We start from the raw sequence: 19,431 nt of genomic DNA on the forward strand, positions 1-19,431 counted from the left end.
ATAATTGGTCGTCACATCTACAAGGAATTTGAAGGGGTTAAAGCTTTTGGGACTGTCTATAACTACATGCCCTCCATGAATCTATTTGAAGTATGAGTTATTTTATTTATATACAAGTGATGAATTGTGATGCATGAATTAATTATTATACATTTTTCTTTAAGTTAATTTATATATTATTCACATGTAGGTTTAGATAATCAATTTTTACATTATTAGGATTAAATTCATATGTCCTCATCAGCATAGCTCAATTGGTATGAACATTGCATAATTTATGCAGGGGTTGGGGTTCCAACCCCGACAACCAATAATCAATAATAATAGTGATATTATTAAAATTTGTTGACTTTAATATCTTTTTTTTACATAAATTTTTTACTTTAATAATATCCACTAATAATATCACGATTTTTTGACTTTGTAAACATTTTGCACTCACCACATGATAATATTATAGTTGCAGATGTGTTAACCATTGTGTTGCATCCCCTAGGGATGCACATTTTACTCTAATTTACTATATCAATTCAATTATGACATGATGTGGTTGTAAGCACTGCTACAATCCAATATTTTGGCCGCATAACATGATACAATCCACAATTTGAAATATATAATGACATTGTATAAAAGTTTACTTCTTCTTATTTATAAATTATGAATTTTTAAAACTTCAAATAAAATTTTAGTAAGCTAATTGTTATTTAAATTTTCTACAAATTGTTGATTTTACTATAAACTCTATTAATAACTTGTTCGTTAATATTATTTATTTGGATATTTAGGTTTTCTACCATAATGATGACCGAATGGAGTATTTGGAACCTGGAGAAGTTTTGAAAAATCTGGCAAATAAGGAAGATATATATGGGGCTCAACAAGTACCACCACTACAATCAAGGTATTATCACAAAATATAAACAAATACCTCTCTTGATGTTGGATTTCTATCAATTTATCCATTAGGGCACTATAAATTGTTTTTGCTTTTTTATTTGTTATGAATATCTATATTAATCAGTGAATAAATGTGTATGATTCTAGCAATAGCTCAGAGAAGGATATTTTGATTGTTGAACTTGGGGAGGCATCCACTCCAAATAAAAAGAGGAAACATATTTCAAGTAAGAGAATATTTTGGTTGATTTTTTTTTTGGTAGTGAAATTTTAGTTGATTATGAACATTGAAATATTTTATAGGCATTGGACTTGATTCAATTTTATAGGCAATGGGTTTGACATAGCCACATTCCATACCATGTTCGAAAATAACATCAATGATCTTTGATTATTATTTCTTTCGAACCGACCTTTTATTCATGATTGGAATGCTAAAAAATTTGAGAATATTTTTAATTTTAAGTTTACAATAAAATGAATTTTACAAATTTATTCATTTCTTAAAACAAATTTTAAATTGATATAATTGGTTTTTTTTCTTTCAAAACTAAGTGGGTGTAGGTTGATAACTTACTCTTTAATGTTTTTAGGTATGAGATAGTTTTCTGTCAAATATATCAAACTATACTATTTTTTTATGAGTACTTTGTAAATGTTTTTGGGATAAAAATGTAAAAATGATTCATTTTCTCTTAATTGCGTTGCAGTCTCCACATGATAGTTTACTAATTGGTTTACCATTATAAATAATACACTTATAGTGCAAATAATCAAAAGATACTTATATATTTGAGAAAATGGAAGATGCAACAACATAAACTAGTTTTTTATTTGTTGTACAAAAGTTTAAACTAGTTTTATAATTATGTTGAATACGAATCAGATAACTCTGTGGTATTTGAAAAGTAATGGCACAATATAGATTTATGTGCCAATATGATCAGTTCTTAGTGAATATCCGTGAAACGCGAAAAACTATTTCACACCAACAATCTATCTCCATTAAACTATGTATTTATACGATGTAAATTTACTAATACTAATTTCTAAAACTGATTTCCTTTTATTGTTGAAGGTTTTTCTTCTTCAAACAGTGTTGTCAAGGACATTGAGGAGAGTAAAAATAAAGAAAAGTCAAAATCTGGTGCAAACTCCGTATGTTCTTGAATCCTTTTGATTAAAACTAATCATTAAAATATACACTCAATGGTTGGATGTTATACATGTTCTATTTTCATCATTGGTTTAATATAAAATGTACTAAATGTTAATCTTGATGAAATATTTTATATATTTTCAGACAAAAAAAGAAGCGAAAACAAAGCGCAGACCATGGAATTCAAAGAAAGAAAATGCAACTGAAACTGAACCTTATGAGCCTTATCAATTTGTGGGACTCTTTATCTGCAAGGAATATAAAGGAAAAAGATGCATAGGAACAGTTGATGGCTATAGTCCTGAAAAGAATAACAAGCTCAGAGTATGATTTTTTTTTTAATTTCTGCAACTTACTCAATTTGTTGCTTTAATTTATTAACTTTTTTGCAATGTTTATTTTCTATAAAAAAAATGATAAGTTTTGTTGAGTTTTAGACTAAAACAGTACTATATCTTGTTTCTTATATATATATATATATATATATATATATATATATATATATTGAAGTCATCCTGAATAGAAATTTACCAATAATAAAGAGATATATATATATATATATATATATATATATATATATATAGCTAATTTATTTTACTAATTACCCTAAAACTATTTGAAATGTTGAATATACTCTCCATATGTAGATATAGGTAGATAAGTTATTAACTGACAATTATTTGGATGTAGGTTCAATACAAAGTTGATGGAAGGATAGAATACATGACCCAACTTGAGGCTTTGTATAGTATGGCAAAGAGTGAGGACTTTTCGTCAGTTCAACCATCACTATATGCAAGGTATACATAGATTGTTATCATAGTACTATATAACAAAAAGTTGAATTGTCGATAAAAATCAAAGATGAAACAAGGTAGTCCCTAATTTTGTTGTTTTAATGCATAATAGTCAAATTAAATTGAAGATAAAAAAATTGTCTATTTTTTGTTTTGTTTTGCATTTCAACATTTTTAGTAGTAATATTTAGAAGCAACTAGATAAATTTCTTGGTTTATTTTAGATATTTTCGACCTAACCATTAGAATACTAATAATACCATTGATCTTATTTTTCTTGTACGACTGTATGTTTAATTTTCTATTAACTATGTACAATTGAAGCAATCACTCAAAGAAGAAAATCAATAAGAAAAAGGATGACAAAGGAAAAGGATCAACTTCATTAAAGAGAAAATGAAATGCATATTGCGGTAAGTAGAAAAATACTTAAGTTTTTTTGGCATCTATAATATCTTCCAATAGCTAGTAGAAAATATTGTTAATTTACTAAATTGATGGACATTATATGTTATTATGAAGTAAATATTAGTGTTTAAAATCGAAATGAATCTAAAGGTTTTTTTATGCTTATGAATCTAAAGGTTAAATAGGTTGAGTTTTGAGTCAATATTCTCTATGGTTCAATTACTTGAATAGTTCGATTGCAGTTTTATTCATATTCAAACAATTTAATCAATTGAACCATAATTAGGAGGTCTGATCAGTTCAAAATCCAATTCAATTCTAAAAACATTGGCTAATAAATTTTTGTCTATAAAAAAATGTAAACATAATTAGCATAATTTATAATTTTATGATATATTGATTGAGATAACAAAATATAGACTTGCCAAAACTCTTGTTTGACAATAATTTTTATCGTGTATATTTCAGTTTGAAAAATATGAAGGGAATGCGCAACAATGGAGAATAATTAGCTTGACAAAAGCTTTTGAACCTTAATCTATTTTATGATATTTTTAAACTGTTCTATCTCGTATTTAACTTTGGTTTATGTTAATTTACTTTGTTTTGACACTTTACCAACTGATTATACTAGTTTGTTAAACTTGTATGTGCTTTTTTAAATCCTTTAAAGTGGATATAGAACTTAGACTACTTTATAAATTTGCTTGTTAATTTTTATTAAATTAATTCTTGATGTGTGAGTATATACTGGCACAACCCAATACATTGATCCATATTAGAAAAATCTTTTGGGTGAAAACAACCAAGTTGGACTTTCTCTCATTTGGGTGTTGTGTCAAGAAAATTGAAAGTTAAACAACTTGGCTTAAAGTGATTTTCAAGTTCCAATTTTTTGAGGAACTTTCTCTACTCCTTTTTTTTTTTTGTAAACAGGTTATCCTTCGCACACAGCTGAAGAGACTAATTCTTTGAGCCTTTTGAAATGCAAATGATCAATAAAATCTTCCTAAGAGTTTTAACACTCTACTCCCCTCAATTTTAAAAAACCATACATATATTTTATTGTGAACCCACTATAATATTGATCTCCCCCCCAGTAGGTACTCCAAGGTATCCCCATAACATAAGCCCATTGAGTCTTCTTTGGAACCTAACACTAGAATCGTAAATTAGATAACTAGGTTTTTTACTAGGGTTGTGCTACCTTTCAAATGGCCGACTCTAGAAATTAGACGTGGTTTTTGGAAATTTTACCCCATACTCTTATATTAATACCTTCACCCCAACGAAACAATTATAACTCCAATTTTACCCTTTTTGCCATTCAATTATTTTTCCATGTTTATTTTTCACCCTTACTTTCAACTTTTTCAAATTGAGCATTTCATGAAAACTAATACAATCATTACCAGTTCCAAATTTAATTTCAGAAAATCCGAGAAAATGTTTTCAGTTAGTTTCTGTAATATCCCGCGTAAGACTTCTCGGTCGTCAGTGCCATTTAAGTATGTCTGAGCAAAATTTTATAGAAAAGGATATTGTGGTTATTATTCCACTTGTATATAAATAAGTCAACTTACACTTTTCCTTCATTTTCCATACCCATTTCCCTCTCTTGGATCTTAAGCTCTCTCCCCTCCACACTCTCTTCTCTCTCGACCCTACACTCTCTTCTCCCACAAATGTGATTCTTATGTCAATTGAAGCTTAATGCAAGCCTAAATTTTCTTCCATTTTCCCTTTCCTCTCCTGGCCGAAATCTTCCCCTTTTTCTGCATGTTTGAGGTTCAATTAGAAGATGCCCAGATATGTGTTTGGTGTTGAATATGGCTTAGTTTGGTAATTAGAGGCAAGAAGTGGAGGAAAGAATCAAGGCATTAGTTTGGGTATGGGAGATGAAGCATGCATAGTCTTAGGTTATGTTTTGATGATGTTTTGATTTTGATAAGAATTCTTAGATGTTGTTTTTATTTTGGTAGTATAGCATAAACTATGTTAATGCACCTAGCAAAACTGTGCCTTATCATACTTTGTGATTCTTTTGTGTCCTACATAGCTTGTGTCCCAAATAACTTCTTTTCTGCTGTCAAAACTGGTTTTCTACACATTTTGAATCGATTGATTCTTACTTGAATCATATCACCAAAAGTCTCTGACTTGGGCTGATTCGTTCCATGAAATTTTGAATCTTATCACTCCTGAACCGATTCAAAATAGTTTGAATCGTATCATGAAATCTTTCTGACTTATGTTGAATCGATTCAAAATAGTTTGAATCCTTTCAATCTTCATCCTGGGCTTTATGAATCGATTCAAATCTTGTGTGATACGTATTAATCTTCATAGCATCTTCAGAGTTCACCAGGCTTGTCAATTAGCTGACTGAATCAATTCACACATTTAGTGAATCGATTCACTATGTTGTTTTTGGCCGAAAATTTTCACTTGCTCTCCTTTTCTGTATATTCTCACTTTCTCATAACACCCAAAACATTGAATTATTTGCATCTATTCTCTCTAGTGTCTCCAAACCTCAATGTTCAAACATTCTTCAAGATTAAACACTTTTTATTAGAATCACTTTGTTCTTTGAGTCATGGATTGCTAGAGTGTTATAGGGGTTGTAAGTTAGTTCATTCGTGGAAATTGATTGGGTAAATGAAGGTTCTAAAGTGAAGTGAATAATCTCATTCCATTTCCATAGGTCTTGGGGGTTATTTATAAAGTTCTTTTGTTCAAGTGGATCTAATTGTCGGACGGAGCATCAAAGAGTTCGAGTGAAGAACTTCAAGGTTTTCACGCATGGTTGAATATTCAAAGATATCAAGAAGCACCAATTTCAAAGGTTATTTGAAAACTAGGGGAGTGATTGCATAGGAATTGAAGAGCTAGGGTAGTTTCAAGGAATTCTTGTAATCACTTTGTAATAAAATATTTAATATTCTATTGGAAGTCCTTGGCGAAGATGTTTTCCTTCAAGAAGAGTGGACGTAGCTCGAAACAAGGACGAAAAAGCGAACCACAATAAATCTCGGTGTCTTCTCTCTTTTGTATCCTCCTTAATTTTGATTAATTGTGTATTTAAAGCTTGATAAATTTTTAGTGTAGAGATTAAGTGTGATATAGGTTTAAACCATTAAACTTGATTTTGTTCTTTGAATTTAATTTGTATTACATTACTATAAGATCATACTTAGTTTCAATTCATTGTCAATGTAATACCCCGATCATTTATGTGTTGACATAATACATGTTAACGATTAAATGCGCGCGTCGAAGATTAGGGGCGAATTTGGCATTCAGCGTTAGGAGTATTTAAGGGTTTTAGGACCCAAAATATTCATTGTTTCTTATGCTTTCTCTCTCTAGGTATTTCAAGACTTTTTGCTCTCTTCCCTCTCTAGAAAAATCGGCACTCAATCTCCTTTCAATCCATTCTTTCTTTGTGTTATCTCCTAAGGCAAGCATCTATGATTCTTGATGGAAAACAACTAAGAGAAATGATGCAAGCTTTCTTCTTTTGATCTTCTCATCTTAGGGTTTTCGTTTGACCATAGAAACATTAGAATATCACTTCTTTTGGTACAAGGTGAGTTCCTAGATAGTTAACTTTCCTTGATTTGAGGTTTCTTAGTGAAGAAGTCATGTTTTGTGCCAAATTTTACTAGTTTTGTTTTTGGTACCCTAAACTCATTCTTGATGATTATTTGTTAACTTTGCCATGAAATATGTTTAATAATGTCAATATATGTTTCTCGATGTTCATAGTGCATTGCAGGGTCGAATTTGACGAGTTTTGGGTCAAAATTGCAAAATCAGCACCATAGACCCGAAGAAACTCGCTATTAGCGAAATAATTTCGCTAATAGCAAAATTTGCCAGAAAAATCACGCCCCAGGGTCGCTAATAGAGAAACCTTCTGTTTTGGCCAACATGCTTTTTGGCTTGTTGGCTTAGTGTAGGGTCGGTGGTGCATTGCGAGGTCTTTCTTTCATCGTTTTATAACTTTATAACCCTAAAACTACATCTAGGCAATGCACATAACATCTAACTATTCTTGAATCAAAGATCATGGCAAACTTAACATAATTTATCAAGAATGGCATGTGAGAATTTTACTCGAATCATGATGGGTTAGAGATGAAATCGACATGGGAGGAAACATAGAGCCTCGGCATAGTTGTCGAGAAGAGAACATCATTTTAGAACATAGTTATGATAAGTTATTTTGTTAAGAGTTAACCCTTCATGAATGCATAAGAACAGGATTATAGCAAGATGTAGGTGTTTGTGTTTCTTGTTATCCACGCCAGGGAGATACGAGAAGTTCTCCAAGAAGAACGGTTCAAGCCGCAAGGGACCCGCACGACACTGAGGGAGTCTGATGTGCCCTAATTAGGTTTCATCGGTCATGTTCGGATTGTTCTCGGGGTTACTCCACCCGGGGCTCTCCGTAAAATGAATCAAGTTATTGTTCGTTTGATCAACGCTAACTTATGATTGTGGAATTAACTATGCATGATTATGATTATGATATTAGACATGAATAAGTATTGGAATAGAACAAGGAAAGAATATTATACCGAAGACGATCTTAGGTTACCCTATTCGTCCGGTATAGGTTCGTGCCATGATTGTTACAAGCTTAGGCTTCGATGCGAATAACGTATCTTAGCAAAGCGGTTCTAGGATCCCTCGACCGCCATGGTACGTATGATGTTAGCAAAGCCTATAACAAGTTATGAAGAAACTATGACGGGTCTAGTTGGCACAACCGTCTAGACGAACATGACCACACACGTATAATCAACCTTCAGGTTGTAATTTAGACACGTGGTAACCGTAGGTTTCCCGAGGTTATCACTAGCCTAGGGCTAGAAAGAACTCACTGAGACATTATGTATCACCTTTCTCCTTAATTTGTTCAGGTTCACAGGTTACTCGAGGAAAAGGTAAAGAAAAAGCTTTGGATTGACCGTGTTTGCATGGAATAAACTCGGTGTTGATATAGTTGAAGCATATGTTATATTAAGAGATGTTTAGTATGTATTATTGTAGCTAGACTTGTGTGGCAAACTTTGGTGTAATATAATGTAACATATGACTCGGGACATTGTTGTCGTTTTCTTTATTGTATAATTAATGTATCCAATATCAGTTTTAGCGCACATTTGAATATTCTAGACTCTTTCAAATTAGGCGTTACAATTTGGTATCAAAGCAGGTCGTTTCAGATCGTGCCTTGGGTCATTAAGAATACAATCCAAGTAGTTGTTCTTTTTGGGTTTAGGATGTTATCCTCATTGTTATATTTGGTTGAAATTGTTCACTTTGACTTAAATATGACAGTCAGAGCGAGAATGTCCGGAGCACGAAGAGGACGAGGCCGACCAAGAGATAATCAGAATGTTGAGGACAATGTTAACCCGGATGCTAATATGTGGGCGCAAATGATGCAACAGAATCAAAAAATGATGCATATGATGCAACAGCAGATTAAGCAGAACGCTCAGTCCCAACAACAGTGGGCTGCAGCTTTGCAACAAGGTCCGAGAATGCATCAGCCGCATTCACTGCCTCCAGTTGTGGGAAATCCAGCTTTCCGAGAATATAACCGGAACCATCCTCCGGAGTTTGACGGTAGCGGGGAACCACCTGAAGCTAAGAGATGGATCAAGCATATAGAAAAGATTTTCCTTATGGCTAACTGTACCGAGGAAGAGAAGGTGGTTTATGCAACTAATCAATTCCGAGGTGCAGCGCAGGATTGGTGGGAAACCGCTCAACGTAGAATGGTGACAAATGGAATAGCAATGAACTGGGAGAACTTTAAACAAGTGATGAAAGAGAAGTATCTTCCTTTGTGGTTTAAGGTCAGGAAAGAACAGGAATTCCTTCATTTGAAGAATGGCCATATGTCGGTGACGGAGTTCACCAAGAAATTCGAGGAATTGTCTCATTACTCTACTCATAATGAGTATGCAGGCAATGAGATGTGGAAAGTCAATCAGTATAGGCATGCTTTAAGAGGTGAAATTTACGCAGTGGTCAGTCAACAGAGGTTGACAAATTTTGATGAAATGGTGCATAACAGTTTGGTGGCTGAAAGAGGTTTTGATAAGGCAGCTAGAGAAAGTTCTGGGGCAAGTGGGAGGAATAAAGGTAACTTTGTCGACAAGTATCACAAGAAGCTGAAACCTAAGGGTTCTCCACAAAGAGGGAAGCACACAGGGCCACCCAGAACCAATCCAACTTGCAAGAAGTGTGGCAAGGCTCATCAGGGCACTATGTGCCAGATTGTCCACCTAGAGGGAACAAAGGCAAAGGTGTAAGTACCACAATGAGCAAAGGCAGGGTCTACTTACTAGATGGAAAGAAGGCTCAGGCTAATGAGGACTTGATTGGCGGTATGTGCTTTCTTGGTCAAAATCCTATTAGAGTTTTATTCGACTGTGGTGCATCATGTTCTTTCATTTCTTTTCAATGTGTTGAAGCTCTTCAACTAGTTGTCTCATTACTAAATCCTCCTATGTTAGTGACTACGGCCACCGAAGGAGGAATTGTGGCGAATTATGTTTGTGAGAACTGTCCTATCACCGTATCTAGCAAGACATATCATATAGATTTAGTATGTCTCCCTATGAAGCAACTTGATGTTATATTAGGCATGGACTGGCTTTTAGCGAATCATGTGTATATAGGTTGTGCAGAGAAGAGTATTTACATGCCTACCAGTAATACGGATGAAGGAGTGGCCCTATCAGATCTACTTAAGCATACTTACCAGATGGTTCAATTTATTTGTGCCCAAGATAAGGGTTTTTATGTCATGCTCACTGTGACTCCAGAGTCAGATTTAAGCCCCAGTGATATTGTGTTTTCCGGCCGACATCACAAGTTTACCTCCGGAAAGAGAGATTGAGTTTTCAATTGATTTGATTCCTGGAGCGGAGCCAGTGTCTGTAGCACCTTACAGAATGTCACCATTAGAACTCAAAGAATTGAAATCTCAACTTGAAGAACTTATCCAGAAGCATTTTATTAGACCTAGTGTGTCTCATTGGGGTGCGCCGGTATTGTTAGTAAAGAAGAAAGATGGCAGCATGAGATTGTGTATTGATTATCGCCAACTTAATAAGGTGACTATTAAGAACAAGTATCCTTTGCCGAGAATTGATGACTTACTAGATCAACTTAAAGGAGCGTCAGTGTTCTCAAAAATTGATCTCAGGCCAGGTTATCATCAGATTCGGATCAAATCTTCAGATGTGTCCAAGACGGCTATCAGAACGCGCTACAGACACTATGAATTCTTGGTTATGCCGTTCGGTGTGACTAATGCCCCATCAGTTTTCATGGATTATATGAACCGGATTTTTCAGCCGTATCTAGATCAATTTATCATTATTTTCATTGATGACATTTTGGTTTATTCTAAGAATCGGCAAGAGCATGCTCAGCATTTAAGGATAGTGTTGGATATTCTTCGGGAAAAGCAATTGTATGCAAAGTTCAATAAGTGTGAGTTTTGGTTGACAGAAGTCAAGTTTCTGGGTCATGTTATTTCTCAAGGAGGTGTGGCAGTTGATCAATCGAAAGTTGAAACTGTTCAGAATTGGACAAGACCGACGAATGTTTTGGAAGTTCGAATCTTTTTGGGATTAGCTGGTTACTATCGCCGATTTATTATGAAGTTTTCCCAGATCTCTTTATCTTTAACTCGACTCACAAGAAAAGATGTACCATTTGTGTCGGATGAAAAATGTGAGAAGAGTTTCAGGACTTTGAAGAAGAAGTTAACTCAAGCACCAGTCTTAACTATTCCAGATCCCGAGAAGAGATATATTGTGTTTTGTGATGCATCATCTAAAGGACTCGGTGGAGTACTTATGCAAGAAAACAATGTGATAGCTTATGCATCAAGAAAGCTCAAGACGCATGAAGAAAACTATCCCACTCATGACTTAGAGTTGGCGGCCATAGTTTTGTTTTGAAGATATGGAGACATCACTTGTATGGAGCTTAATTTAAATTATTCAGTGATCACAAAAGTCTGAAATATTTGTTTGATCAAAGGGATTTGAATATGAGGCAGATGCGTTGGATGGAGTATCTAAAGGATTTTGACTTTGATTTGAAATATCATCAAGGAAAGGCCAATGTTGTAGCAGATGCTTTGAGTCGCAAGGCTTTAGCTTAAGCTGAAGTTATGATGCATACTTGTAAGTTGTATGAGAAGGTTCGAGACCATAATCTTGAAGCATCAGAAGATAACGATGGTATTTGGTTACACAAATTAGAAGTCTCTTGTGACTTACGGTCAAGAATTGTGCAAGCACAAGAGGTAGATGATGAATTGCAGAAGAGAATTGGTCATCCAGAATTTTCTATGGCCTCGGATGGAGCTATTTTGTTTGAAGGGAGAATATGTGTTCCAAATGATCAAGAGCTTAGAAAATTGATTTTACAAGAAGCACATAAAAGTAGTTTCTCAATTCATCCTAGTGCGACCAAGATGTATCAAGACCTAAAGAAAGATTATTGGTGGCCTGGAATGAAAACAGACATTGCAGAGTTTGTAGCAAGGTGCATTGTATGTCAACAAATAAAGATTGAACATCAAAGACCAGCGGGTATGCTACAACCGTTGGAAATTCCACAATGGAAGTGGGAGCAGATATCTATGGATTTTGTGGGAGGCTTGCACCGTACTCAGAAGGGGCATGATTCAATTTGGGTGATCGTGGATAGATTAACCAAGTCGGCTCATTTCCTACCGGTTAGGTCTACCTACAAAGCATCACATTATGCATAATTGTTTATCTCTGAGATTGTCAAGCTACATGGTGTTCCGATGAGCATAGTGTCGGATAGGGACCCAATTTTCACTTCACACTTCTGGAAGGCTTTTCAAAGAGCTTTAGTGACTCACTTGAAGCTGAGCACGTCGCATCATCCGCAGACAGATGGACAGTCAGAGAGGACTATTCAGACTTTAGAAGATATGTTACGTGCTTGTATTTTGGAAGATGGTGGAAGTTGGAATCATCATTTGCCTCTGATAGAATTTTCCTACAATAATAGCTATCACTCGAGCATAGGTATGGCACCTTATGAAGCATTGTATGGTAGGAAGTGTAGAACCCCCTTGTGTTGGGCCGAGGTTGGAGATAAGAGCATTCTTGGACCAGAAATCATACAAGAAACAACTCTGAAAATTAAGTCAATTCAGGAAAAGATGAGAACAGCTCAGAGTCGTCAAAAGAGTTATGCAGACAAGCGGCGGAGACCTTTGGAATTTAGTGAAGGTGATCATGTGTTCCTAAATGTTACCCCTAAACTGGGTTTGCGAGGTGTCTTCAGGACAAAGAAGTTGTGTCCAAGGTATGTGGGACCGTTTTTGATACTTAAGCGTATCGGACCAGTGGCTTATCAGTTAGCTTTGCCTCCAGCTATGTCGGGTTTACACGATGTGTTTCATGTATCTCAATTGAAGAAGTATATTCCGGATCCTTTCCAACCAGTTGAACTAGATTCTATAGAGTTGAAATCGAATTTGACATTTCAGCCGGAACCAGAAGGGATAGTAGACCGTGATGTCGAATCTCTCAGAAGCAAGGAAATTCCCATAGTGAAGGTGGTATGGAAAGGTTCGCCGGATGGTGAAGCTACGTGGGAACTTGAATTGGAGATGTTGAACCAATATCCGCATTTGTTTCCAGGTAAATTCTAAATTTTGAGGACGATTTTTTTTAAGGGGGGTAGAGTGTAATACCCCGATCATTTATGTGGTGACATAATACATGTTAACGATTAAATGCGCGCGTCGAAGATTAGGGGCGAATTTGGCATTGAGCGTTAGGACTATTAAGGGTTTTAGGATCCAAAATATTCATTGTTTCTTAAGCTTTCTCTCTCTAGGTATTTCAAGACTTTTTGCTCTCTTCCCTCTCGAGAAAAATCGGCCCTCAATCTCCTTTCAATCCATTCTTTCTTTGTGTTATCTCCTAAGGCAAGCATCTATGTGAAGATTGAATGATTCTTGATGGAAAACAACTAAGAGAAATGATGCAAGCTTTCTTCTTTTGATCTTCTCATCTTAGGGTTTTGGTTTGAGCATATAAACATTAGAATATCACTTCTTTTGGTACAAGGTGAGTTCCTAGATAGTTAACTTTCCTTGATTTGAGATTTCTTAGTGAAGAAGTCATGTTTTGTGCCAAATTTTACTAGTTTTGTTTTTGGTACCCTACACTCATTCTTGATGATTATTTGTTAACTTTTCCATGAAATATGTTTAATAATGTCAATATATGTTTCTGGATGTTCATAGTGCATTGCAGGGTCGAATTTGACGAGTTTTGGGTTAAAATTGCAAAATCAGCACCACAAACCTGAAGAAACTCGCTATTAGCGAAATAATTTCGCTAATAGCGAAATTTACCAGAAAAATTACGCCCCAGGGTCGCTAATAGCGAACCCTTCTGTTTTGGCCAACATGCTTTCTGGCTTGTTGGCTTAGTGTAGGGTCGGTGGTGCATTCCGAGGTCTTTCTTTCATCGTTTTATAACTTTATAACCCTAAAACTACATCTAGGCAATGCACATAACATCAAACGATTCTTGAATCAAAGATCATGGCAAACTTAACATAATTTATCAAGAATGGCATGTGAGAATTTTACTCGAATCATGATGGGTTAGAGATGAAATAGACATGGGAGGAAACATAGAGCCTCGACATAGTTGTCGAGAATAGAACATCATTTTAGAACATAGTTATGATGAGTTATTTTGTTAAGAGTTAACCCTTCATGAATGCATAAGAACAGGATTATAGCAAGATGTAGGTGTTCGTGTTTCTTGTTATCCACGCCAGGGGATACGGGAAATTCTCCAAGGAGAACGGTTCAAGCCGCAAGGGACCCGCACGACACTGAGGGAGTCCGATATGCCCTAATTAGGTTTCATCGGTCATGTTCGGATTGTTCTCGGGGTTACTCCACCCGGGGCTCTACGTAAAATGAATCAAGTTATTGTTTGTTTGATCAACGCTAACTTATGATTGTGGAATTAACTATGCATGATTATGATTATGATATTAGACATGAATAAGTATTGGAATAGAACAAGGAAACTATGACGGGTCTAGTTGGCACAACCGTCTAGACAAACATGACCACACACGTATAATCAATCGTCAGGTTGTAATTTAGACACGTGGTAACCGTAGGTTTCCCGAGGTTATCACTAGCCTAGGGCTAGAAAGAACTCACTGAGACATTATGTCTCACCTTTCTCCTTAATTTGTCCAGGTTCACAGGTTACTCGAGGAAATGGTAAAGAAAAAGCTTTGGATTGACTGTGTTTGCATGGAATCAACTCGGTGTTGATATAGTTGAAGCGTATGTTATATTAAGAGATGCTTAGTATGTATTATTGTAGCTAGACTTGTGTGGCAAACTTTGGTGTAATATAATGTAACATATGACTCGGGAAATAGTTGTATCTAAACTCTCGACATTGTTGTCGTTTTCTGTATTGTATAATTAATGTATCCAATATCAGTTTTAGCACACATTCGAATATTCTAGACTCTTTCAAATTGGGCGTTACAGTCAATTTATCAAACACTTACACAATTGTGCTCATTAGTATAATTGATTCATTGCTCTTATATTTGGTTTGAGATTGTGCTTGTTTTGTAATTTATGTGAATTTTATTAATATCAGATTGTTTTAAGATTACATAGAATCTGTCAATTCAAAGTGAATCTTATCTTTTGGCATAGTCTTATTAATTTTGTCATAGCCATTTAACCTTGCATAATCTAACAAGTCGTATTTTGCTTTTATTCAAAACGCTTTCGCTATAAACACGATAAATTTTTAAATTCTATTCACCCCTTCTAACGCGTATTACCTTGCCATATCGACCAACAAGCGGCGTCAAGATCCTGGTCTCTTCGTGTACGATTAATTACCAGAAGAGTCAATATGGCAAGTAAGGAGCCTAAGGGGGCATATAATAGAGCACCAATTTTTTACGGTGAAAACTACGACTATTGGAAAGAATGCACGAAAACATACTCATATCCTCTCTTGGGGTGAATGAGTATCATTTAGTCTCTCATTGTAAAACCACTAAGGCTATGTGGGACACGTTGGAAACTCTTCACGAGGGAACCGACGACGTCAAGCAATCTAAAATTAATACTCTCATTCAACAATATGAGCTCTTTCACATGGAGGATGGTGAATCCATCTCCTCCATGCAAATGAGGTTCACTCATATCGTTAACAAGCTATAAAACCTAGGAAAGAAGAAATTTTGCATATAGAGTAAATGAGAATTCCAAGTAAATGGGCACAGGTTCGAATTTGATGAATTAAGTGGTGACCTGCCAATGGCGTGGCCCCACAGATCTTTGCAAAAGTTGGAAAATGGTAATTATATGGGAAAGGTACATTGAACACAATAACCGTTATTCTCCCTAACAACTTTGAATGCCCCTGGATCTACAGATGCTTCGAATTAGAGGTCTTTTCATAGTCAAGATGCCCCAAGTGGATTGTGCCTGACCGAATGCAGTTACCTTGTCTTTTAATCCTTAACTTTTGCATAGATTGCCCTTTCGGGTTTTCAATCTATCAGGATAATCATTTTTGATCATGTCTCTAATTTTTGCCGGGACCGCCCTTTCGGGTTTTCAGTCCACCGAGACGCTCATTTTTGCCTAATCCGTCTTTTCAGGTTTGTGACTTATCGAGCTTTTATTTTTGACAGAGTATTTCTTGACTACACCAGCTTTCATAGGACGTGTGAGTTTTGTCACCATCCCTAGTTGTAAAGTCATTGCACACGAGCCTTCATAGTTAGGCATTCATTTGCCCCTGGAGTCTGGTTGAATAGGTAGTGTCTTTGGGCACAAAGTCTCTTTCTTGAATTTCACAGGGACGAACCTTCTTGTTGGAAGCCTGTTTTAAACCTCTTTTGATAAAGTTGTACTCCCTCCATTCCTTTTCTTTTGATGTTTTAGCTCTTGGCACAAGTTTTAAGGAGTAATTAAAGTATATAAATATTTATGTGTTTTTGACTAAAATGTCCTTATTTATCATTAAATTCACATGTGATAAACCAAAGGTCACAACTACTTTAATAGTTTATGGTGTTTTCCAACAATGGTAAACTTGAGAAAACAATAATAAATTCACTAAAACATCAAAAGTTTTGGAATATAATTAAAACTCTGAAACATCAAAAGAAAAGGAATGGAGGGAGTACAAGGTTGTCATGCATTTTAAGTTCAATCAAATTGGGATTCCAGCAAAACTCCTATTGACGGGACTTCAAACTCCACGGGAGGCGCGACCTCCATGTTGTATATTGGGGAAGGAGGGGGGTCGCCCCTGTTGAAATATGTACTGAAGTACGATATCTATGTGAGGCAACGGTAACATCTCATGCTAGTCTTTGTAAGTGACTGCTATCTTCTGGACAGTCTTCTTGATTTTTGTTTGTAGCTTCGACGGTTAAGATGCCCCAGTATGCGAGAGATCTTGTCGGGAATCTCTTCATTCTTGTCTTCTTCAGCTTCAGATACAAGGAACTTAACGTTGGAAGAGAGTACACGGTTAATGTGTTCAACGGGCTTATTTATGTTTAATCTACATTTTTGTTTGATTGTAGAAAGTAAATGATTACATGAAGATATTTGGAAATGATTATTCTTTGAGGTCCTTTGTATTACCATTTTTTTTCAAAAAAAAGTACAAAATAAAACAAAGTCAGGATCAAAACGACCTTTTTATTAATGACTACAATACTTAAAGTTAAAAGTCCTACACAAGTTCACTTTCGTCTCGGGCAGAACAAAAGGATTCTTTTTGAAAAACGAAAATCAACAAACAACACATTATTTGAACAAAGAAAATAGCTGAAGGAACAAAAACAACGACCCTAAACGTGGCAAACCACTCCATGTGTCACTAAAACTACGCACCACCTCTTCAGGATGAGGTCCTGTGATTCGGTATCGGATTAGCTTTGCACATTCGGATTCAAGTCTGTGAAGGACAGGATCTTGGCTTCGACTAAATCTTAAACTGCATTCCTCAAAGCATAACATCGCTCAACATCGTGACCTGGCGCCCTTTGATGGAAGACACATGAGAGGTCGGCTCTAAAACCTGCTGGTTGTTTTCCGAACATCGGAGGAGGCGACCTGGTCTGGACATAATTCCCTTTGAGCAAAGATGGGAGCAACTCAGCATACTTCATGGGAATCAAATCAAATCGTGTCCTTGGAGCCTATTGTCGAGGCTGTTGCTGCTGATACGGTTGTTGAGGCTGATAAAGTAGTTGTTGAATGGCATTGGTAGCGGGTGTAATAGCAGCCACGTGTTGATAGGCGGGATATTTTTGCTGAGGCCTCCTATAGGCCACCATACTGACCTCTTGTTCTTTCTTTCTTGAGAAGTGGTTCCCAAATTTCTTGGTTCCACTGGCAGAAGTTCCATCTTTAATTAAACGTCTTTCTTGGACTCTTTCTTCCAACTGTACACCTATACCGACCATCTCTGCAAAGTTCTTGGGCGCACTTCTGACCATCTTCTCATAGTAGAACTAATTGAGAGTCTTTAAGGAAAGTTTGGTCATCTCCTTCTCTTCTATACGCGGGCTGGCCTGGGCAACGACATTTCTCCACCGTTGAGCATATTCCTTGAATGTTTCTTTGTCTCCCTGAGTCATAGCCTGAAGATCGCTTCGATCTGGGGCCAAGTCCACGTTGTATTGATATTGTTGCACAAAAGCTTCACACATATCATGGAAAGTTCGGATCTTTGTTTTGTCTAGATTCATGTACCACTTCGAGGCAGGACTAGCCAAATTCTCTTGAAAGTAATATATAAGGACTTGATCGTCCTTGCCATATACTGACATCTTTCTTACATACATTGTCAGATGTTCCTCAGGGCAGGAGTTCCCTTTATACTTCTTGAAATCTGGGACCTTAAACTTTTGGGGTATCTGGATGTTTGGCACCAAACAGAGATCGTAAGCAGTCTTCCCAAACACTTCCTTCCCACTGAGAGCTCTCATTTCTCGCTGCATTTCATCATATTTTTCCCGTAGCTCATCCATCTTATCATAGGTCTCCATATTCCCTGAACGGAAGATGGGTTCTTCATTTTGTGGAATGGTATGGATCACAGGTGCTGAGTATGTCATATTAACTAGAGGAACTCTTACAGGAGGCAGAGGAACATGAGCTTCATTTTGATGAGTAGGCATTTGAGCTTCACAAGCACTAGGGCAGAATACTTCACTGAGGCAAATAGGCACACCCCAAGGACGGCCTTCTGGGATAGAGTTGGTGGAGTACTGTCAGGTATCATCCATCCAGGGACAATAGAGACAATTGCTTCGGCCTGAGTGCTGATAGGAAAAGGAGGTGGTGGTTGATTATGTGCAGCCGTAAGTGTTTTCATCAATTCAGTCATTTCGTCCATCTTAGTTTGCATGGCTGCCATTTCCTCCCGGAGCACTCAGTTTTCATGTTCGAGATATTCCATCTTTTCCTTGGGATTGCTCGAGTGTTGTAAATGTGAGTTGTTTTCGGACGAGGACGCCATAACACTTTTGAGATGGCTTGACCTTTTACGGAAGAGAAAAATTTGTGAGACTAGGAATTGAGACTATGAATGCAAAATGATGGATTATGCTTATGCAAAAATGAACACATTTTTTATTTTATCGAAGGATTTGTCAAAGTAATTGTAAACATCATAAGGAATATTGAAATTGTATTCCTTGGTGCCCCTCTTTATAAGGTCCACACCTCTTATGTTTACAAGGACTTATCTAGGTCCTTCAATGAATTTTTTTATGGATGAATGCATGTATGCATGATTATGCTACACAAACGGTGAAAACACGGTGAAGTTTAGGTCATAATGTTGGAGTCAAGGTAAATACGTCATTTGGTAAGGACTATGGTTTCATTTGCACTTGTAACAAGGGTTCTACCAAGTTCCCAAAGTTTTCAACCACTTCCGAATATTTGTTGGGTGACGGGAGTACTCCCATTCCAACAATATTCGTAGGATAGTCTCGTTTGGGTGCAGTATCGCGTATCAACCAATACAAGAGTACTCTTGATTA

General features: G+C 36.1%; 3 protein-coding genes across 3 annotated transcripts; 2 read left to right on the plus strand and 1 right to left on the minus strand.

Annotated features, from left to right (window-relative positions):
* Nucleotides 1–1,003: 1,003 nt before the first annotated feature.
* On the plus strand, nt 1,004–3,966 carry LOC146921418 (uncharacterized). Its single transcript, XM_085711303.1, has 7 exons — nt 1,004–1,023; nt 1,054–1,127; nt 1,979–2,058; nt 2,204–2,383; nt 2,750–2,859; nt 3,181–3,269; nt 3,733–3,966. Exons 1-6 carry the CDS (start codon nt 1,004–1,006, stop codon nt 3,254–3,256), a joined length of 540 nt encoding a protein of 179 aa, XP_085567429.1. The 3' UTR covers nt 3,257–3,269; nt 3,733–3,966.
* Nucleotides 3,967–9,607: 5,641 nt separating this feature from the next.
* LOC146921419 (uncharacterized) lies at nt 9,608–10,189 on the plus strand. The gene has a single exon (XM_085711304.1). It carries the CDS (start codon nt 9,608–9,610, stop codon nt 10,187–10,189), a length of 582 nt encoding a protein of 193 aa, XP_085567430.1.
* Nucleotides 10,190–17,892: 7,703 nt separating this feature from the next.
* LOC146921420 (uncharacterized) lies at nt 17,893–18,800 on the minus strand. The gene is made up of 2 exons (XM_085711306.1): nt 18,699–18,800; nt 17,893–18,651 (listed from the first exon to the last, which is right to left on the minus strand). Exons 1-2 carry the CDS (start codon nt 18,798–18,800, stop codon nt 17,893–17,895), a joined length of 861 nt encoding a protein of 286 aa, XP_085567432.1.
* Between the last annotated feature and the right edge of the window lie 631 nt (nt 18,801–19,431).

This window comes from Medicago sativa, chromosome 5, assembly GCF_051527215.1.
Source record: "Medicago sativa cultivar Bolivia chromosome 5, Bolivia_mono, whole genome shotgun sequence".
NCBI classification, from domain to species: domain Eukaryota; kingdom Viridiplantae; phylum Streptophyta; class Magnoliopsida; order Fabales; family Fabaceae; genus Medicago; species Medicago sativa.

Coding starts and splice junctions, on each gene's coding strand:
- LOC146921418 (XM_085711303.1), top strand. CDS start 1,004: ATGAATATCTATATTAATCA. Junction 1,128..1,978: donor AAAGAGGAAACATATTTCAA/GTAAGAGAATAT, acceptor TTATTGTTGAAG/GTTTTTCTTCTTCAAACAGT. Junction 2,059..2,203: donor CAAAATCTGGTGCAAACTCC/GTATGTTCTTGA, acceptor ATATATTTTCAG/ACAAAAAAAGAAGCGAAAAC.
- LOC146921419 (XM_085711304.1), top strand. CDS start 9,608: ATGAGCAAAGGCAGGGTCTACTTACTAGATGGAAAGAAGGCTCAGGCT.
- LOC146921420 (XM_085711306.1), bottom strand. CDS start 18,800: ATGGCAGCCATGCAAACTAAGATGGACGAAATGACTGAATTGATGAAA. Junction 18,652..18,698: donor CTTTTCCTATCAGCACTCAG/GCCGAAGCAATT, acceptor GATACCTGACAG/TACTCCACCAACTCTATCCC.